This window comes from Papaver somniferum, chromosome 10 (assembly GCF_003573695.1).
Source record: "Papaver somniferum cultivar HN1 chromosome 10, ASM357369v1, whole genome shotgun sequence".
Lineage (NCBI taxonomy): Eukaryota > Viridiplantae > Streptophyta > Magnoliopsida > Ranunculales > Papaveraceae > Papaver > Papaver somniferum.
Window position 1 is genome coordinate 163410686 of NC_039367.1, and position 23744 is coordinate 163434429.

Here is a 23744-nt window from a genome sequence, read left to right on the forward strand (position 1 = left end):
TTTGTGGCTGACACAGGGTTAACCCACTTATCTCCATCTCTCACTAGAGCTATTGTATCAGCAGGGCCTTCTATCACTTCTACTGACCTAATGGTTCAAAAAGTGGTCATACAGAACATGCTTGTCAAGATTCGTCTTCAGCTTGCACTCGAGGTGGCGGGTCCAAAGTTCAAGGCATTCCACCTTAAGACAAGCACTAAGTGGCCTGATCCGAGTATGCCATCTCGGAGATGCAATCTGGCAACGGCCACTGGAAATTCTCATGAAGTAATACAAGTTGACATTCAGGTGAACTCCATGGTGATCAGTGTTGCTTATACTTGGATCATGGAGTTTTGTCAGTGGACGGAACTTCTAGTGCATGGAATAGGATTCAATGACTTGCTGATTAACTTGAAGGAGTTTACATATCTTCTGGTGCTTCATGTCTCAATTCATGCCAGTGCTACAAACCTATTTTATATTTAAAGAATCAGGATTGACTTCTTGCGATGGAAATACAAGTTGTTCTCAACTGGTTGGTGGAGTAATCTGTTCTGTGAAGCTAGGATTTGTCATCAAATTGCTGCAAACTTTGTTTCCAAGCTCATCTGTGTACTGCTGGAAGGGTTTAATCAGTTGGAAGCCGCTAATGGATCTGCAGTTATATCATCTTTCCCGCAACTTTCTTCTTCCACATTTCTTGTGATACCCACATGAAAAAGCGGGTGTCTAACAACACCACCCAATATTTCACTTAGCAATCTGTATGGACTAACTCCGAAACACTTACTAGAGAATCAACTAGACAGTCAGACTCAATCTAGGTAAAAGTATCTCAAGGAGTTAATATCTCTCTCTTGTTTTGAATTACTCAAGCTAACGGAAATCAGCGAGTCTTAATCAAACACAAGGAATAACTTGGACGGTACCAAAGACCAATGTCCAAGGATCAATCAATGTCAATCAACAACCAAAGGTTGGATTATACTAATTGATGATCTAAACGCACTACCTGTATTATTTCAATTATAAAGATAAATCAATATAATGCGGAAACTGAAATAACACAGACACCAGAAATTTTATTAACGAGGAAACCGCAAATGCGGAAAAACCCCGAGACCTAGTCCATATTAAATACACATTGTATTAAGCCGCTACAGACACTAGTCTACTCCAAGCTAACTTCAGACTGCATTATAGTTGAACCCCAATCAGTATCCCACTGATCCAAGGTATAGTTGTACTCCCTACGCCTCTGATCCCATCAGGATACTACGCAGTTGATTCCCTTAGCTGATCTGAGCCACACCTAAGAGTTGCTACGACCCAAAATCGCAGGCTTTAACAATAAACAAATTTGTCTCACACATACAAGTCTATCAAAGGATCAATCTGTCTCCCACAGATAAACCCTAAAGGTTTTGTTCCGTCTTTTGATAATAATCAAGGCGAACAGGAACCAATTGATATTTCGGTCTTATATTCCAGAAGAAAAGCCTAGATTAATCAATCACCTCACTACAATCTTAATCGTATGGTAGCGAAACAAGATGTTGCGGAATCACAAACAATGAGACGAAGATGTTTGTGATTACTTTTTATATCTTGCCTATCGGAGATATCAATCTCAAGCCAATCAATATGATTGTACTCGTACGATAGAAGATGCAAGATCAGATCACATGACTACGATAAAAGTAGTATCGGTCTGGCTTCACAATCCCAATGAAGTCTTCTAGTCGTTTAAACTGGTTTTAGAAGAAGAAAACCAAAGGTTAAAGGAGAACCGACTCTAGCACGCAAACTAGTAGCACACGTAAGGTGTGGAGATTAGTTTTGCAGTGTTGCTAGATGTCCCCTTATATGGTCTTTCAAATCAGGGTTTTGCCTCGGTAACAAAGCAATCAATATTCACCGTTAGATGAAAACCTGATTTAGATTCAAGCTAATATTTCTCAATCGTTAGATAGAAAACTTAGCTTGTTATGCACAAATGAACTGCACGCTTCTAGGTTTGTTAACCGTACCCAAACGTGTACATTGTTGGTTCAACAATAGTCAACCAAAAGGTTAGCCATATGAGCATTTCATATCAACCATGTTCTTCTTCACCATAACTAATTCAAATGACTCAATTAAACTAGTTAAAGAGTTTTTCAATTGCAAGGAAATCTTATGTAACTACACAAGACACGATTAAAGCAAAGATGATTTGATTCACTTGAATCGGTTCATGAACTTTTATATCCACCGTTTGCAAATAGCATTCCTTAGTATTTTTAAGTTTAAGTTCAGAAATCATCTTCAGATATAGAACCTTCTCAAGTTCGCACACTAGGTTCGCCGACTTAAGCAACCGGGCAGAGTTTACAAACTCCAGCAGAAAATATCGGCAAAGACTTTATGCCGGTTCGCGGACTGGGTTCGCGGACTGGTACACACGCAACTAGTTTGTCAACTCCAGCAGAATTTCTCGGGATGAGAAGTTCGGCAGTTCGCGGACTGGGTTCGCGGACTTGGCAATCAAGCCATTCTTCCGGTTTCTCTTGATCAACAAAGTTCGCAAACTTTGGTTCAAGGAATAGGACTTATACATAAATGTGTTTCCACAACAATGTTTATGTCCACCACTGGTTATGTAATCTAAACTCTCATTCCAATCGTTGAAACATTCTTAGAGGACGTTATATAGTTACTACACCATTTCTCGTCAAAGCAATTTTCAAAGTGATTGAAACATATCATGACTTTCGTCACTAGGTAAAGATAAACTTGGTAGAAGCGAAAAGCTTACCAACACATATTTCGAGATATATATAGGCGAGGTATACTCGGCTCGAAATACTAAATGTTTATAATGATAGTCTGTATATATATCATACGACTTTTTGTCTCAAAGAGTAGGAGATAAAATAGATAGGCTTTTGAGTGACAGATAAGTTCAAGTCTCCACATATATTTTTTTCGAGAAGTTCCACCGGTTCCTTGAGTAGATCTTCGTCTTGTATGATGAATCGTCATGGAGTCCTTGAGCTCAACTACACTTACTATCCTAGTCCGAGACTTAGCTATAATAGACTAAAAATCAAGACTTATAGTTTTTATCACTAACATTGACAAACATGCTTGAGATAGCAACGCATGCGAGTTCGACCGAGCAATGCTCTAACAATCTCCCCCTTTTTCAATTTTAGTGACAAAACTCTCATACATATTGAATACAAAAAAGATAATGAAACTTTAGTAGCTCCTATTGCACATGTCTAATCTTCAACATTCCTCGAAATCTTCGTCACTTCCAAGTACTCCAATGATCCCACAGGTTGTAAGTTTATCACCATCGTTGTTGAAGATCCGTATCTATAACAATGAGAAAGCATCGGTCTCGATCATTGTTATACAGTGCCATAGTATTATTACACAATTTCAAAGTCCAATTGTATCACAAATTCAACAATAATACTATAGTGATATGTATCACTCCCCCTTAGTCAATACTCCATCTCACATGGAAACCACTTCCCCTTACACAATGATCCGAAAACAATATGTATTTGTAGTGTGAACCACATATTAATTCTCCCCCTTTTTGTCAATAAAATTGGCAAAAGGTACAAGAACGGGATCATAATGAAATTTCCGTAAGAGACATTTCATGACTGATAGAAAGAAACACACATCATCTTATTTAGATGCGATCATATAGCCGAAGCTAACAACATTCATCAAGGAGTTTAAAGATACAAGATAACCCCTCTAAAATTCCACAGCCGCACACCCCTCAAGATATGACCATTAAGCACAAGTTCAAAAGAACTCTCCCCCATTTGATGTCATTCCCGAAAGAACAACAACGAGCGACCTTAATTTCAAGAGAAACGAAGGATTTTTATTGGACACCACAATCATATATTTATGATTTTTATATCCAAAAACTCAATAAAATTAATCATAAGTAAACCCATGATTAATTCAATCGGAATACATAATCAAATTAAATACAAAAAGTGATTAATTTAATTGATTGTGCTCAACATAAGTAAACTTACGGAGCAACGACTAAGTTAACCATACAAGAGAGTGATTGGCTTAATCGTTCATATACTCAACACAAGTGAAACTTATGGAGTAAAAATTAAATAACCAAACAAGATCATTAATTTAGTTCTAAATGTTCAACATAGAGTACCTTACGGAACAACCAACAAAGCTAATCAAAAATTAATCAACTTGGTTGTATCGTGCTCAACATAAGACACATTACGGAGCCTCACAGTATTACAAAAAATATGGATCAGTGAAGATCAATACTGTGGAATACACAAGGTTTCATTCAGTTGCACAAGCTTATACAATAGCGATAATCCTTGGATACAAAAGATTTTAACCTATCTTCCATCAAAAATTGAAAATATAGGCTTAACTTTTGTAATTGTCAAAAGTCTATTCATCCTTAAATAAATATATGAAACCGATCATGAACGACTTTACTTTTGACAAAATATGGCACAACATAGTTCACGGATGTAAACACCAATATCCCATAAAAAGTTGCAATATAACAAATCATAAAGATTAAGTACTGCAAAACATCATCCTCCAAACAGTTTTAGAATTTTAAACCAAAAACCTAAAACACATGAAGATGAAAAATAATAGCTATGTGTAGTCACAATCATCGCTATTTAAAGAACTAGTTATTCTTTCAACTAATCCAAAAAGAAGACTTACTAGATATACTCCTAAAAACATTTCACTTAATTTCAGTGCTCTTCTCAAATTCTCTGTATTCATCAAGCTCATCAAATCAATCCTCGATTCCAGATGATCCATCTTTTCTTCAAGTTTCTTGGAGGAAATTTCAAGTTCACTTTTTAGGGCACAAACTAGTTCTATGACCAGATTCATTGTTAAAGAGAGCTTATCAAACTGAGAGACAGAGATGTTTCCGTCCAGAGAGGAGCTGTGAATATCAGGGCTCGTCACATTATCAGAAGAATCGAATCGTATATTCTTAGATAGAAAGAGAACACTCCAAACATCACCTTCTTTACTGGAAAGACTTGAAGAAGACATGATGGAGAAGATAAATGAAATGATCAAGGAGAGACTTCATTTTTAAAGGAATGAAGATGGAGAAATTCCAAAAGGGACCTTTTACCAAACCCTAACAAAATTCGGTAATCTCCAGAAAAGGTCTTTTAGGGAGCCAGAAACTGTACACGAGCAAATAACAGTATCAGAGGAGAAAAACTACAAGGTAATTAATAAACACGTTCCAACACATCCCTCTTAAAAATCATGATTCTTACCTAAGAGGAATAGGCGAAAGAATTATGAAAAACAAGATTATAGGTCATAACCATTCCAATCAAGTATAGGACTGGGATTTTTCTTGTGAGGGAAAGAATTGTTTGTTAATTCTAGTTTCTGCTTATTCTTTAAGAAAGATGATTTATGCACATCCTTCTTTTCCCTTTTACTCAAAGTGTTGAAGAGCTTGATTTTATATTTGTGCAATTCTTGCACCATTCTATAAAACACTTTTTGAGGGAATGAGGGTTTCATAGATAATGTCTTCTTCTTGTGAACACAAAATTTTGCAGGAAATGACTGCTTTTGATTGCTCGTGCTAAGATGATCCTGATTTTTACACAAGAACCTCGAGAGTTTTGGTAGAATATTGTGTTTTTCTATATCACCCTTGTTATCAAGATGACTCGAGAATGACACACAGTTAGGTGACATTTGCTGACAGCGCTTACGAGACATAGTCGGAGTAATTCGGCATGTCGTATAAGAATCACGATTGTGATTTTCATCAAAGAGACTAAGAGGACAATCATAGATTTCATCCTCAGGACAAAAATCAAGAGTATTTATTCATGCTTTAGTTATCTTATTCACCTTAATATCTGGACCATTGGAAGTATGAACACTCATGAGACCAGTTTCGCTAGTACAGTTTTTCTGAACTCTCTTATCCCTCTTTTTGATTGATTGAACCTCTTTTTGAGACTTTATTTTACTTCGTCTAAGAATTTTCTTAAGTTGTTGTATAAGCAGAGACAACGTCGAAATAAAGCAATTCTCATTTTTCTTATCAATCGATTGAGGGTGGTGAGATTTTTCATCAGGAGTAGTAACATGACTACTAGACACGTGATGTTTAAGTTCGTGATCGAAAATTTCAATCTTCCCAACAAGCGTATTTCGCGAAAGAGTACCAAGGTTATTTCACTCAACAATGGAATGTTTTTTAGATTCGTATTTAGATGGCAGCGACCTGAGAATCTTCATCACAATTTCCCTTTCAGGAATAGTCCTATCCAATGCACAGGATGCATTAACAATTTCAGACATTTTGTGATAAAATTCATCAAATGAATCTTCTTATGCCATATGAAGGTTTTATCATTCGGAGTTAAGGTTTTGAAGCCTAGCTTCCTTTTCGCTGGTGTTACCTTCAAATACAGTTTCTAAAGTATCCCAAGCATCTTTAGTCATGTAGCATGAAGCCACAAGGCGTCAAAGATCTGGGGTAATGGTATGCATGATGGCATTCAAACCTTCGGAGTTTTGCTTTGCAGTAAGAGACTCAGCAGTAGTATATGTACCGATGTTTTTAGGCATGGTAGTATTTTCAACTATAACGACAGGAACCCCACAGCCATTGACAACATAAATCCATGATTGGAAGTCACGCGACTGAAGAAAAGTACACATAGCAATTTTCCACCATAAGTAGTTTGAGGCATCGAAGACTGTTGGTATGTTTATTGAGATAGCACAACTATCCATAGAGTCAGATCGCTACAAACACAGACTTGTAAGGTCTTAAACGTGTTTGCCTTCTCTGATACCAATTGAAAAAGCGTGGGTCTAACAACACTACCCAATATTTCCCCCAGCAATCTGTATGGACTAACTCCAAAATACTTTTTAGAGAACCAACTAGACAGTGAGACTCAATCTAGGTAAAAGTATCTCGAGGAGTTAATATCTCTCTCTTGTTTTGATTTACTCAAGCTAACAGAAATCAGCGAGTCTTATCAAACACAAGGAATAACTTGGACGGTACCAAAAGACAATGTCCAAGGATTAATCAATGTTAATCAACAATGCATAGCTTGAGGTACTTGAATCGTAGGCATTCACAAGGATTTCTTTGAGAGCTCATTTGATTTCTTGGATACGGTACTTGGTAATTGACAAAGCAGATTTCCGATAGGATAATCTAGGGCCAAGGCATGGTCTTACAAAAGATAGAATCATTGATCCTTTTTTTACTCTGTAGGCGGGAATACCCTAATCCCGGTAACCAGGGAACCCACCTGATAGCAATGAGAGATCAAGTTTGAGTCTTAAGGTTGGATTATACTAATTGATGATCTAAACGCACTACTTGTATTATTTCAATTATAAAGATAAATCAATATAATGCGGAAACTGAAATAACACAGACACCAGAAATTTTGTTAACGAGGAAACCGCAAATGCAGAAAAACCCCGGGACCTAGTCCAGATTGAATACACACTGTATTAAGCCGCTACAGACACTAGTCTACTCCAAGCTAACTTCAGACTGGATTATAGTTGAACCCCAATCAGTATCCCACTGATCCAAGGTATAGTTGTACTCCCTACGCCTCTGATCCCATCAGGATACTACGCAGTTGATTCCCTTAGCTGATCTCACCCACAACTAAGAGTTGCTACGACCCAAAATCGCAGGCTTTAACAATAAACAAATTTGTCTCACACATACAAGTCTATCAAAGGATCAATCTGTCTCCCACAGAAAAACCCTAAAGTTTTTATTCCGTCTTATGATAATAATCAAGGAGAATAAAAACCAATTGATAATTCGTTCTTATAATCCCGAAGAACAGCCTAGATTAATCAATCACCTCACAACAATCTTAATTGTATGGTAGCGAAACAAGATGTTGCGGAATCACAAACAATGAGACGAAGATGTTTGTAGTTACCTTTTATATCTTGCCTATCGGAGATATCAATCTCAAGCCAATCAATATGATTGTACTCGTACGATAGAAGACGCAAAATCAGATCACATAACTACGATAAAAGTAGTATCGTTCTGGCTTCACAATCCCAATGAAGTATTCAAGTCGTTTAACCTGGTTTTAGAAGAAGAAAATCAAAGGTTAAAGGAGAACCGACTCTAGCACGAAAACTAGTAGCACACGTAAGGTGTGGGGATTATTTTGTCAGAGTTGCTAGATGTCCCCTTATATAGCCTTTGAAATCAGGGTTTTACCTTGGTAACAAAGCAATCAATATTCACCGTTAGATGAATTCCTGATTTAGATTCAAGCTAATATTTCTCAACCGTTAGATCGAAAACTTAGCTTGTTATACACAAATGAACTTCACGCTTCAAGGTTTGTTAACCGTACCCAAACGCGTACATTGTTGGTTCAACAATAGTCAACCAAAAGGTTAGCCATATGAGCATTTCATATCAACCATGTTCTTCTTCACCATAACTAGTTCAAATGACTCAATTAAACTGGTTAGAGAGTTGTTCAATTGCAAGGAAATATTACGTAACTACACAAGACACAATTGAAGCAAAGATGATTTGATTCACTTGAATCGGTTCATGAACTTTTATATCCACGGTTTGCAAATATCATTCCTTAATCTTTTTAAGTTTAAGTTCAGAAATCACCTTCAGATATATAACCTTCTCAAGTTTGCACACTAGGTTCGCGGACTTAAGCAACCGGGGCAGAGTTTACAAACTCCAGCAGAAAATCTCGGCAAAGACTTTCCGCCGGTTCGCGGACTGGTACGCATGCAACTAGTTTGTCAACTCCAGTAGAATTTCTCGGGATGAGAAGTTCGGCAGTTCACGGACTGGGTTCGCGGACTTGGAAATCAAGCCATTCTTCCGGTTTCTCTAGATCAACAAAGTTCGCAAACTTTGGTTCAAAGAATAGGACTTATACATAAATGTGTTTCCACAACAATGTTTATGTCCACCATTGGTTATGTAATCTAAACTCTCATTCCAATCATTGAAACATTCTTAGAGGACGTTATATAGTTGTTACACCATTTCTCGTCAAAGCAATTTTGAAAGTGATTGAAACATATCATGACTTTCGTCACTAGGTAAAGATAAACTTGGTCGAACCAAAAAGCTTACCAACACATATTTCGAGATATAGATAGGCGAGGTATACTCGGCTCGAAATACTAAATTTGTATAATGATAGTTTATATATATATATATATCATACGACTTTTTGTCTCAAAGAGTAGGAGATAAAATAGATAGGCTTTTGAGTGACAGATAATTTCAAGTCTCCACATACCTTTTTGTCGAGAAGTTCCACCGGTTCCTTAAGTAGATCTTCTTCTTGTATGATGAATCTCCATGGAGGCCTTGAGCTCAACTACACTTAATATCCTAGTCCGAGACTTAGCTATAGTAGACTAGAAATCAAGACTTATAGTTTTGATCACTAACATTGACAAACATGCTTGAGATAGTAACGCATGCGAGTTCGACCGAGCAATGCTCTAACACCACCGGTGTCATGAATTTGTATACTTAAGTGTTTGAGCATTTAACGGTTCAATTGGGGCTTACCACCAAGTTTTTTACTTCTGATCAGTTTCTGGCAGAACTGTGTAAAAATTGGTTGGGAGTTTAATGTGGCGATTGAGTGATGGTGATGATTATATTCTCTGGATTACTTATGCTTACTCTATTGCTCAACAAGTTTCAATATGTGAACTGGTGAAGGTTAGTATGGGAGTAAATGCACATTCAGAGTTACACATTCTTCTGATGTTTGTTAAAAGTCGATCGACACTTCTTTTCTTGGTTTTCTCACCTGTGATAGTTCAAGCACATGGGAAATTTGTGTTTCTTGCTCTTATTCTGATATTTTGTTGTCATAGACTGTGGTGTTTGATCTGTCTAACAACAAGTGGCTACTCCCGACTCAAGTTCCATGGAAGGAAGAGGGCAGTGAAAATGTTTTCCACTATGATAGACAATCCAGTTGTGTCTAAGTTGGTGCTTTACTTGGAGTGGGAATTTCATATCCTTCCTACAGCCTCCAGGACTGCGAGAAATGTTAAAGGGACAAATATGGACTTCATTACAGTTTTGATGATTGGGTTCAACTTTCAGCCCCTAGAGCAGTCGGAGAATCACAAGAGAAATAGAATCTACAAGCTCCAGCAACTTGCCTCATATTTTGATAATCATCTCCATCTTCTCAGGTGGATTCAGCAAACTCCACTCTGGATCCAGGTAATTCAAATTCTTTATATGTGGATATGGATTGATTACTTAAGGTGGAAGTTTAGATTGCTTCTAAATGGATTATGGAATGAGGCACATGTCGAGAGAGGTGGAATCATTTTGAGTCAACTAAAGGGTCTCGGCTGTTTCCCTACCAAGATTGCTAGCTGGACAGAACCATGGATCAAAATTTATGATCATAGGGTTCTCTGCACAGATAAAGACATAGAGATTCATGTTCCTGCCTCAGCAACTACGACTGATTCTTCCAGTGTTGTTTGTGTTGGTGCTTATTAAGCCTCGAGTTATGAAGATAAAGGGCGCATAAAGGAGTTAACCTTGTGGATCGAATTAGAGGGAGGACCTGTGAATTTATCAAGTGACAACTCTCCTCATGCTGATTCATTTGTACTCATCCTTGAGGACAAGGATGTTTTTCAGGGGAAGGCAATGTTGTATCCCTCTATTAAGGGCTACCTTAGAGTCTGCCCGCAGTTTGAATAGTTGAGTGCCCCATCAACTCTGTTGGGCTGTGATTATGATAATAGTGACTCTGTTGAATCTAGGACACCTGCCAGTGATCCTGTGAGTAGAATTAGGTTCAATTATTTGCTATAAAGATGTAAGAGAGTCTTCTGTTGAATCCATCTGAAAATTAATAGAAATGAAACCCTTTGGTTGTGCCTCTGTGCTCAGATTTTTGGCTTGAATTTTTGATTCAGGAGGGGATTGTTCACCAAATCTATCCCATATGTGTGTTGATTGTTGTAGGGATATAACAGAAGCATTCTAGGCTTTTAGACCAGTAGCATTCTAGGCTTTTAGACTTCATTCCATATTGAAACCAATTAGTTGATGCCGATAGTAGTACATTGCATACATGGAAGACAATGATGTTCAACTTGAAAAGATAATGATACGAGGACGCTGGTAGACGCATTTTTGTGTCTAATTTGTCCTCAATGTACGTATTGTTGGAACTCTATTTTTGTACTAATATTGTGTTTTTATGTATTTTTAGGAAATAAACATTTTTGGAAAATTCGGCTCGAAAAGTTGCCCGACACCCTTGAAGGACAACTGTTATTTGGACTCTCACAATCGGTTAAGGGGCACCTCAGTGGACACCTGCTATTCGCACGCAGTTCAGGATAGGGGGACACCCTTTCTTCTTCGTTTGAAAACTGTTTTTTGGCGGGAAATGAAATTCTCAACTGGCAGAAGTTTGATCACAAAAATGAAGGGGTTACGGGTCGATTCAATGGCTGAAATTTGATAGAGAGATGTGATATAGGTTAATGAACACATTTTGGGCAGTGGGTTCGATCGGAATTGGCTGGAAAACGCGTGATGATTCACACACCCAAAACAGAGCACGTGTACTGTAACACGAGCAAAATTGAAGTTCTTGTGTGCACGGAGGAGTTCTACTTGCGTTGAAAGAGTTTTGAGACGTGGAGAAGGCTAAATAGAGCGTGCAGGATCAAATCTAACGTGTGTATGGGCTTAAAATTGGAAATTATCGTTATTATGGGCAGCAAGGAATATTCGGATTAAATAAAGAATATACGCAATAAATGAGGGGATTTTTGGTCCTGAAACACTATAAATACAAGGCAAAACAGTTTGGGAAAGGTTAGCACGGGATTGGGAGAGATTTAGAGCCGAGCGAATCACCAGAAGAGTCGACAGAGAAAAAGTCTGCTGCTGTCAAAGGAAGAACACGAAGAACATTGTACAGTCCAGGAAAGTCGTTGATTAGTGTCGCATATTTGCGACAATTCTCAGTTCCTTTCCCGCGACGAGCTTACAGCACTTCTGAAGTGCCGTTCTTCCCTACGCTTCCTGTGTGTCGCAAAGGACAGTCTTAAAATGATTTCTTTTTATTTCATCATTTGTATTCAACTTTTGAGCATTAATAAAATCTTTTGAGTATTTTTCCAACATCATGAGAGGCTAAATTCTTGGTGATTGAGGCAATGGAGAATCTATTCACTCATGTTTGATTGGTAATATTTTTATTTATAATTTCTTTAATTATTTACTTTATTTAATTCACTTGGATAAATATAAAAAAAAGGATTACAACTTAATATTTGATGTTCTTAATTAGTTGTGAATCAGTTTGATGTTTTATGCTTAGAATAATTCTTTGATAAATCATGCTTAAGGATTACAACTTAATATTTGGACACCTTTTAAATTAAAAAGTGATTTAATAAGAAAAAGAGCTTAATAATAATTTCTGAAATATTATTTATAACCAATCAACTTGAAGTAATAGTGAATCCTGAGCCTTAATCTTTCTAAAATCTTGACATTACTATTAATTTCCTTCATTTATTTATTTTTTTAAATCTTAAAAAAAAAAGAGTTACCTTCACAAGTTCGAAAACAACCCCTTTTACCATTATCTACAACAACTTTTGAAAAAACATGAGATGCAAAGGATGTTAACCATTTTAATCTGGAGAATCGAGACTACTATTTTTCAACAATTCTCCTCATCTTTTTTTTTCAGGTGATTTTTTTTTCATGTGATGCTGCCATCATCGAATATGTTATGGAATGCTCGACCTGTTCGGAGATTTCACGTTCTAGACATCAAACTGGAATGATCCATTCAGTACTCTGGAAACATGCTTGCTGAGCGGCCCTATTCTCTAACATGTGTACATGAATTAGTCCTTGTACAATTTTTCCATGTGTGTTGGGCTTCTAGGTGGTACCACATACTCCCTCCGTTTCACAAAGACAATCCGCTTTGACTTTCTCAAAATATTAATGAGACCATATTATTTTACTTGACTACCCTTAGTTACTTACCTATTTTATTTTAACAAAAATGCTAGCAATAAAGACAATCCAAAATTGTTGTGAGAATTATAAATACGAAATATAAAAGGAAAATTTAAAAGATATCGAATTTATGAAGTATAAATTTTATAAGGAATTTAATTTTTAGAGTTAAATGTATATTTTCGTAAAAGGAATGAAGGATATATTTGTTTCCTGAGTTATACTAATTTCTTTAATATTTTAGATTGGATCACGTTAAAAATAGATTTATGATTATAAAGAATTCAAGGGTATATTAGAGAGTTCATTGAAAAAGTATGACTATAAACAAAAGCTGGACACAATTTTAAAACTGACGAAAAAAAAATAAAGGACGATCTTTCAGAAACAGAGAGAGTATTTTTGATGCACCTTCTTAATGCACCGTCAAATTTCCAATACATTCTACTTCATATAGTACTATGTGAATAGAGATGTATATTCAGATGTTGGGGTAAAATGAATCTAGCTTTTCTTGGTAAAAACTTTTTTAAGAAACACAAATGAAGTCTTATTTTTGATCCATAAAGCAAGATTCTCAGCAGTCAAAAAGGGGTATAAAAGAACTATTCCACAAGACAACAAATACAAGAGGAGAAGAAGCAGGATGTTCAAGGTTTTCTAAAACTCAAATTAATTATGATCGAAAAATATCAGTTTTGGGCCTTATGGCTACGTAAGGTTAATTTATGTTAGATGAACGTTCAAATTTTAAGTTTATCTAGAAAGCAGACCAACCAATTACGGAGTTTTCTACCAGAAAAGTAAACAAAAAATGGGTCATTTGTTCAAAAAAATTTAAAACATGGTTTAAGTGGACAAGTAAAAATTAGTATTGGTGAAATGGATAAAAGAAAAATAGCAAGGATGAAACTGGATTCATCGCGGTTTAAACTTAAAAATAGCAAGGATGAAACTGGATGCATTTTCATATAAATTAAAAAATAAGAAAAAATATTTGAAAATGGGTAGGATGAAACTGGTTACATCCTGACTATTTTTATATTTTTATCCATTTGAATAATATCTTTTTAATTTTTGTCCATTTAAACAGTATCAAAATGTACAAGTCTTTTTCACCCAGAAAATGTTGATTTTGGTATTTTTAATCAAGTTTGTGAAAAGTAAATCGGAGTAAAAGAAGGAAAGATGAATTTAAGATGTGTAATTTCTATCCTTGCACTTTCCTTGGACCTAAGATATCAAGCTTTTCGTGTAAAAGCATTTGTATTTGATTTTTGCCACTCAGCGGCCTTAGTTGGGTGGTGAAGAGAAAAATGAAAATCCTTCGACGAATAGATTATTATCATTTGATGGTGAGAAGGTAACTTTCTTACCCGAAAGAACTGTTTTAAGCATAAACTCTAGAAGCCTTCTTAAATCTTAAATACAATTTAATAGTCCATCGGTTGAAACGGGGTCTCATTTTGAGTTGAATTTGTGGCACTTTCACCTACTTTTATTAGGTACCACAAAAGAATCAAGAAAATACCCGACAAAACTTTACGTAGTGTTGAATTAATAAAGAGACGCTTCAATTTTCAACATATTAAAGTCCCAAAGCAGTTCTATCACCATTTCAGAAACCATATTTCTTGGTCTAGTGTTCATTATCAGAACAAGTTCGTTATCAGAACAAGTAACAAATCTCAAGAATGAAAATGGAAGTAGAGATCATCTCCAATGAAAAAATAAAACCTTCATCACCTACTGACCATCATCTCAAAATATTTAAGCTCTCTTCGCTTGATCGATATCGTCCTTCAGAATACATACCTATAATTCTTTTTTACAATCCCAATCCAACAGGTATAAACGACAGTATCTCCGATCATCTCAAAAAGTCGTTATCCAACACGTTAACACGTTTCTACCCGATAGCCGGTCGAATCAAAGATAATAATACTTGGGTTGATTGTACCGACGAAGGCGTTGAATATGTAGAAACGAGAATTGAAGGTAAGATTTCTGATTTTACGTGGACATCGGAATTACTACACCAGCTCGTGCCGGTACATACGAATTTAGCGACTGAAGTTCCGGCTGTCATCCAAGTCAATTTCTTCGATTGTGGTGGTGTTGCAATTACAGTATGTATTTCACACAAGATTGGTGATACATCTACTTACGCTACTTTTATTAACAGTTGGGCAGCCACAGCTCGGGGAGCCCCTGCCGCCAGTACCAATTTCGATTCTCAATCTCTATTTCCGATTCCCGTACCCGACACATCCGACACAGATAATGATCGGAGAGGGTCCCACAGCTCGGATGATGAGGAAAATGAAGATCTTGTGACGAAGAGACTAGTATTCGACGGTGAGAAAGTCAGTGCCTTGCAAGAAAGGATTGGTGACACTTTGACTACTTTGAAGTACCCGACACGTGTAGAAGCCGCATCCGCTTTGATATGGAAGTCGGCAATGGAAGCAGGTTTTGCGACATCACCACCAGCAGTAAAAGATCAGACACCCGAACGCGTATCGGAAATGTATATTGTTGTCAACATAAGGAAAAAAATGGACCCGCCATTAAGTGACTCATCATTTGGGAATATATTCTCTATGGCGACAGCAAAAGCAACGATTACTAGTGGTGGGGTGGATTTAGATGACTTGGTTGGCCAGATTCGGGTTGCGATTAGTGGAGTCGACGGTAATCATATAAAGCGAATGCAGAATGATGAAGATTCTGAGGAGGATGATGAAGAATATGATCATGAAGATGAGTATAATGATTATTGGTTAATGAGTTGGTGTAATTTTCCATTATATGAGATTGATTTTGGATTTGGGAAGCCGGATTGGGTAACGACTGATGCAGTTGAAGTGTTAGATGAGAATGATATTTACTTGATGGATGCTAGAACTGGCAAAGGAGTTGAAGCTTGGATTAAACTGACACCAGAGAAAATGGACATGTTTTTGAATAACCAAGAGTTACTTGAATTTGTAACTATTTTTGATTGACTTTATTGTTAAATTGCTATGCAGGAATAATGAAATTTGAGTTGCGTTTTTCAGTTCATTTAATTCGGTTGTTTGTCAAATTTGTATGCTGTATTATAGATTTAGTATGAAAATAACATGCATATAGAGCCTTAGCATGCACATGAAAATAATGCACCAACCAACATCATTTCCTTGTGATTTGTGTGTATTTAATTGGGATGACTTTCAAGAAGTTAATATGGCCGATCTTATTTTTAATGAGTTCGTGATACCGTGAGTTATAGTGGTCTTGAGATGTTGGGGTAAATTAAATATATTATAACTTTTCTAAAATGATTTATGAAACTTCACTTATATTTTTAGGTTATAATGAGATTTAGAGATTTTATTTGCAAATAAATTTGCTTTTAAGTTTTCTTTTTAACAAGTTGGTGTAGGTCGATCGTTTAATCGGGTATACCAACTGTGTTTTATTTTTTATCGTGGAAAAAATAAAACAAGTACATTATTCTAACAATGTGCATTCTCTTTATAAATATAACGTTCACCGATTCGTTGATGCTAAACATTTCTGATGAATTTGTCTACAAAGAAAACGAATAGGCTGATGTTTTACACATTAAAGTCAATTGATTGGTTTTATTCTGGGAGGGGTGCAAGCTCTGAGGATCAAAGCAAATAATGAAAAACAAAAATGTGAACTGTGTTCCTCATTTACAGTTACAAGGAAATTTGATTTTTGAGTCGGTAAATTGCGGTTCTATTATAAACTTTTTTGTTTGAAATGTCAAAGATCGGGTCACCGGTAACACATAAGAAGATACTCGAGGGCCCAGTTATAGAAACGAGCCAGGAAACTATTGGCATACGTACGTGGGGCAGTTTGAACCTTCATGTGCCTTCTCTGCTTGTGTTGGGCTTGAGCGGCATGTTGTCATACTTCGTACAAATTGTTTGACATCAATCAAATATGGAAAAATTAGGCGCGGTCCCAAAAAAAAATATTCTTATTGTCAGGCCCACAATTAATTTTAGATACCGTGACACCCAAAATTATCCGAAATTATTAAGATTCAATACATAACTCGTTATGCATACTATTTTTTTCAGGTATAACTCGTTATGCAGCCTAATTTTTCAGGAGTATAATTGGCAACACAACTTTGATGTAACATTTCTAAAAATCCGCGTCTTGGAATTTTACAAATTTTATATCGTTGTAAATCTTTTTAAGAGACCTACACAACGAGTGCAAACAACAATATCAAATTTTTGTTTTTCACGAAAAAGTCGGAGGTGATCATCGTTTTAGGGAAAATTTTCGAAAACTGACTACATATTCATTATGTAGCCTCCAAAACAGATGCATAACACATTATGCAGACGCATAACGAATTATGCAATCGTTTTCTCGACTGCATAACAAAGTTATGCATCTATAATGAGTTATGTAGCCATTGTTTTGGTTGATTTTAGTTCGTACATTAAAAAATTGATGCAAAATTGGTTATGCAGCCATATTTAAGGATGCATATCAGGTTATGCATCAATTTTCTCGATGCATAAAAGATTATACAACAATTTTATCGATGCATAATGCATTATGTTGCCGTATTTTGGATGCATATCAGGTTATGCATCCATTTTCTCGACTGCACAATGCATTATGCATCAATTTTCAATTTCACACAAAATAACAAAGATGTCGGATAATGTGTTATGCATCCATTTTTTGACTGCGTGACATGTTATGCACTCATAACAACATCATCATCTTCTTCTTCTACTTCATCGTTGTTCATCATCCAAACTCAAATAAGCTTTATTATTATTCCCTATATTTTCTAAATCTCAAATTAACTTTTCTTCATGTTCTACTTGATGGAAACAATTACAAAACCCTATCTCCATCTCAGAACACATCTCAGATCCATCTTCTCAATCATAATACCTAATTAAAAAAAAACCCATTCATACATCTTTCGGAAATAACAAAAAGCAAGATCTCGATTCATCTCATAACATCACCTCAAACCCTAATTTTCGATTTCATTCATCTATTGTTTCCAATCTTCATGTGATTATACTGTCTATAAATATTATTGATCGTAAGTCACAGTTGGGAGGAAGAAAAGAAAAATAATTGAAGAAGAAATTCCTGTGAAGAAGAAGAAGAAGATAAGATACGAGGAAACCAAATTTTATACATTGTGGGTTTGGGAGAAATTTTCTCACGAAAATTGGGTGCGCGCGTGAGCTTTTCCGCCCCTGGGTTTCACACTGTAGAAAATATGTAGAATGGGTCTCCCTGTAGTTTTCACATCCTATATTCCGCTCATCAATCTTACTATGATAGCCTCCTTCTTCTTTTTTTGTTGTTGGTGGTTTTGGTGTCACACGATGGAATTGTGACACTTAAACAAGAGTTCTACGGGAAGTAATGGTTCCAAGGTATAAAAGTGTGTGATTTAATGGTTCCAAGGTCGAATCCTGCTGCACTTCCTAAATTTAGAGCTTCTCCAATGGCATGTGTGTGGAGATAAATGTCAAAATCCTTCTAGGATACACATCTATTTTTTCTGAAATCATTCTCCAACCCTGATGTGTTAAACCGATGTATAGATGACTTTGGGTAGACATTCCCCTTGACATTGTCTACCATCCTAGTCAGCCTTTACTTAATTGAATTGACTTAAATTTATTAACTAACCATTTTTAGCTCTCACAAAAAATCTTAATTATGGAAAATAAAATTTATACTAACTAAAAGAAAAGGTTACATGCAATACTGTTGGCGGTGGATTTTTTTCTCTCCCTAATTTTAACAAAAAATAGATTGAGGATGTCTTATTTAGGTTTCCACATACGGAACACACACAATGGCCGTTGGAGAAGCTCTTAGGTTGTAAATCTAATTCCGTGTTATTCATGTTTGGTCATTTTTTTTAAAATTTAAATTAGGAAGGTTACTGAAAAAATCGGGTTGTAAATCGAGGCACGGGGAAAGATAAAGTACCTTGGTTTTATTTAACAGTATCTTGGTGTTATGAAGGGGACTAGACCCTACAATGTAGGTGATGTAGTACATCCTTTGTTTCAAGACAACATCAACTATGAAAAGTTGATCCCTTTACGACTAAAGCAACTTTGACAAGTTGTTCTCATTCTCCAGACGCAACTTTGATAAGTTGATCCCTTTCCTTTCTTTTCAATTCTTTTCTTTCCTAGTTTAGTTAGATTTCCTTGTTCTTATCTATTTTACGGTTCTTGTGAACCTATTTAAAGACTATTCTTTCTTGTTTAGAGGAACACACCTTATTATCGAATTATTATTATCAATTATTAAAACTCAAGTCTTGATTTCTCAATCAGATTTTGTTAAGTTTCTGACGGAACTTAAAGTCTCTTCTCATCTCCAGCAACTAGTTTGCTTTCACCTATATCAATCCTGATCTGTGCTACACTAGTTGGTATCGGATACATCGTTTTTAGATTTTTATCTAGAAACAGATCCTTAAACCGCTTCCGCAAAATCAAAACCCTAACTTTCGTTTCACTGGGAGAAAAGTTTACACAAATTGATATTGATGCCCTTGTCAAAGAATTTTTGAAACCATTATCAACTTCCCTCATCACAGAGCTTAAGCCAGAAATTGAAAAAGTATCACTTCTATCGTAGAAAAGAAACTTGAATCACATGAACACTATCTTCTCAAGCTAATGAAACACATAGGTCTAGATGAAGAAGGTATACCATGTTTGACTGATGATACGAACGTCAAAACTGAAGAAAAAAAATCAGGAGAAACAAAAAACGATGAAGCGATAAAAGTTAAAGGTTCTTTTGTTCAGAATACTTCTATCCCTGACGAAGTTTCGCAATTTTATAAGTTCACTAAGAAATTTGAGAGATTTCTTAATAGTCCTTATAAGAAACTTGCAACTGTGATTATCAACAGTGATGAAGATGAAGACAAAGTTGAAGCCGAACAAGAAAAAAGGTGGGAAGATGAAAGAAGATTAAAATCTAGTTCGGATCCCTATGGGTCTTTACCAGAATATAAACTGAAAGCTGATATATCAAACTTTCATGGTGGATTACAAATAGAAGAATTGTTAGATTGGTTTTACGAAGTAGAGTCGTTTTTCAACTTCATGGATGTACCTGATTCTTCTAAAGTGAAATTAGTTGCGTATAAACTAAAAGGTGGAGCTGCAGCTTGGTGGGATAAACTTTGTGATGATCGAAATAAATATCTAAAACCTCCTATCCGTACGTGGAAAAGAATGAGAGACTTGTTAAGAGATAGATTTTAGTGTGGACTCTGAAGAAGACCACGCAGACCCTTTGGTATTGCCGTTTAGATAGATTTTTATTTAGTGTGGACTCTGACGAAGCTTTTCCTAATGCTTTGCAAGTTGTACTAACTAAGACAGTGTTTGACCATAATCCAATTTTGGTAATTACTAATACTTCAATTAATAGTGAGCTATATCTTAAGTTGGAGAGGAATTGGATTGAACACAAGGACTTCGTGAAGAATGTTGGAATGTGGGTGGGAAGCTATTGAGTTCAGTGGAAGTGCAATCTCAGTTTTCTGTCTTACACTTCAGAATTTAAGCACTTGGTTAAGCCTGATGTTTACATGAGTTTGGAGCCGTTAAATAGGGAAAAGAAAATTCTTACTGAAAAGATAGTGAACTAAACATTTTAGAGGAGAGTGGTGCTCTTCAACCGAATCAATTTGAGTTGAGGATGCAACACAAGATTAAGCTAAAGGAAATTGAAAATACAGAAGCTAGGAATGGAAAATTAGAGCCAAAGAAAATGGTTTCAAGTGTGGATATTCAAATGCGTACTATTTTCACAGGATCACAAATTCTATAAAGAAAATAAATACTATCCTAAAATTGCAAATAGGTGGAGTGGACTGTTTTTATTAAGTTGCAGTTAAAGAAGAGATACAGAATTATTACATCAATCGTTTTACTGAACATAATGGTATTTATTCTTCCTTTGATTCTCTGAATTTTACTAATCTGGGTGTCGAGAAAAACAATTGTTTGGCAAGGAACTTAATTTAGTAAAGAAGAAGTGTGGAATGTGGTGAAGCACATGGGTACAAACAAGTCCCAGGACCTGACGGCTTCCCAACTGAATTTTATAAAAGTTATTGGCATATAATCAAGGGAGATTTTATGAGAATGCTAGATGAATTTTTTTCAAGTTTGGTGCATTAGATTGGAGGTTAAATTGCTCATTCATCACTATTATTCCAAAAAAGAGGACTCTTGTGCTCCAAAATATTTTATACTTTTAAGTTTTATACGGAGTGCATAGAAAATTATTTCTAAGGTTCTTGCTGAGAGATTGAAGAGCGTTATGCCATTGTTCATATCAGATTACCAAAGAGCTTTTATCAATGACAAAATATACTACATGGTGTGCTCATTGTGAATAAGTGTGTGGATAACAGGGTGAAATAAAAAAAAAACAGGTATTGCGTGTAAGATAGACTTGGAGAAAGCTTTGACAATGTTAACTGGCAAGATATATTCTGCATTCGTCACAAGCATGGCATTGGTGAAAATGGATTAGATGGATTAAATAGTGTGTTTTTAATGCGAAATTTTCTTTGGGGTTCTTCTCCTGAAAAAAGGAAGATGGTGTGGGCGGGATGGAGAAGTTTTTCTACCTAAGAGCTATGGTGCATGGTCTAGGTGTGAAAAATTTAAGAAGAACAAATAAAGCTTTGTTGGTGAAGTGGGTTAGAGATATACAAGGAAAAAAGGGTACTACGGAGGAGGATTGTGCAGCAGAAAGTTCTAGCTTCAGAAGAAATTTTGATGCCTGCCGATGATAACTCATCTCAAGGTAGAAGCTTGTGGATAAATATTAGTGTTAAAGCACTGCTCGGTCAAACTCGCATGCGTTGCTATCTCAAACATGTTTGTCAATGTTAGTGATCAAAACTATAAGTCTTGATTTATAGTCTCTTATAGCTAAGTCTCGGACTAGGATACTAAGTGTAGTGAAGCTCAAGGACTTCATGGCGATTCATCATACAAGTAGAAGATCTACTCAAGGAACCGGTGGAACGTATCGATAAAAAGGTGTGTGGAGACTTGAACTTATCTGCCACTCAAAAGTCTATCTATTTTATCTCCTACTCTTTGAGACAAAAGTCGTATGCTATATATATAGACTAGCTTATACACATTTGGTATTTCGAGCCGAGTATACCTCGCCTATCTATATCTTGAAATATGTGTTGGTAAGCTTTTCGCTTCGACCAAGTTTATCTTTACCTAGTGACGAAATTCATGATAAGTTTCAATCACTTTGAAAATTGGTTTGACGAGAAATAGTGTAACAACTATATAACGTCCTCTAAGAATGTTTCAATGGTTGGAATGAGAGTTTAGATTACATAACAATGGATTCCTTGAACCTAAGTTTTCGAACTTTGTTGATCAAGAGAACCGGAAGTATGGCAAGTGCCAAGTCCGCGAACTGCCGAAGTTCTCAAACCCGAGAATTTCTGCTGGAGTTAATAAACTACCTGTGTGAGCCAAGTCCGCGAACCGGCGAAGTTCTCAAACCCGAGAATTTCTGCTGGAGTTTGTAAACTCTATCCGGTGCCTTAAGCCCGCAAACCTAGTCTGCGAACTTGAGAAGGTTATATATCTAAAGATGATTTATGAACTTAATCTTAAAAGACTAAGGAATAAATTTGCAAACCGTGGATATTAAAGTTCATGAACCGATTCTTGTGAATCAAATCATCTTTGCTTCAATTGTGTCTTGTGTAGTTACATAATATTTCCTTGCAATTAAACAACTATCTTAACTAGTTCATTTGAGTCATTTGAACTAGTTATGGTGAAGAAGAACATGGTTGGTATCAAACGCTCATATGGTTAACCTTTTGGTAAACTATTGTTGAACCAACAATGTACACATTTGGGTGCGGTTAACAAACCTAGAAGAGTATAGTCATGTGTGTATAACAAGCTAAATTTTTGATCTAACGGCTTAGAAATATTAACTTGAATCTAAATCAGGTTTTCATCTAACGGTGGATATTGATTGCTTTGTAACTAAGGAAAAACCCTGATTTGAAAGTCTATATAAGGGGACATCTAGCAACTCTGCAAAACTAATAACCACACCTTACGTGTGATACTAGTTTGCGTGCTAGAGTCGGTTCTCCTTTAACCTTTGGTTTTCTTCTTCTAAAACCAGGTTAACGACTTAAAGACTTCATTGGAATTGTGAAGCCAGGACGATACTACTTTTATTGTAGTTGTGTGATCTGATCTTGCATCTTCTATCGTAACAGTACAATCATATTGATTGGCTTGAGATCGTGAGAGTTCTCCGATAGGAAAGATATAAAAAGTAATCACAAACATCTTCGTCTTATTGTTTGTGATTCCGCAACATCTTGTATCGCTACCATACGATTAAGATTGTTGTGAGGTGATTGATTAATCTTGGTTGTTCTTCGGGAATATAAGACCGAATTATCAATTGGTTCCTGTTCTCCTTAATTATTATCAAAATACGGAACAAAAAACTTTGATAGACTTGTCTGTGTGAGACAAATTTGTTTATTGTTAAAACCTGCGATTTTAGTTCGTAGGAACTCTTAGTTGTGGGTGAGATCATCTAAGGGAAT

At 36.0% G+C, this 23744-nt stretch overlaps 2 protein-coding genes across 2 annotated transcripts; both read left to right on the plus strand.

Annotated features, from left to right (window-relative positions):
- Positions 1-14677: 14677 nt before the first annotated feature.
- On the plus strand, positions 14678-16143 carry LOC113317405 (salutaridinol 7-O-acetyltransferase-like). The gene has a single exon (XM_026565521.1). It carries the CDS (start codon positions 14767-14769, stop codon positions 16078-16080), a length of 1314 nt encoding a protein of 437 aa, XP_026421306.1. The 5' UTR covers positions 14678-14766; the 3' UTR covers positions 16081-16143.
- A 3639-nt stretch (positions 16144-19782) lies between these two features.
- Positions 19783-20379, plus strand: LOC113316772. The gene has a single exon (XM_026564920.1). The coding sequence runs from the start codon at positions 19783-19785 to the stop codon at positions 20377-20379; it is 597 nt and encodes a 198-aa protein (XP_026420705.1).
- Positions 20380-23744: the final 3365 nt, after the last annotated feature.

Bases quoted from the DNA above. Each gene is read 5' to 3' on its own strand.
- LOC113316772 (XM_026564920.1), top strand. From the start codon at position 19,783: ATGAAACACATAGGTCTAGATGAAGAAGGTATACCATGTTTGACTGAT.
- LOC113317405 (XM_026565521.1), top strand. From the start codon at position 14,767: ATGAAAATGGAAGTAGAGATCATCTCCAATGAAAAAATAAAACCTTCA.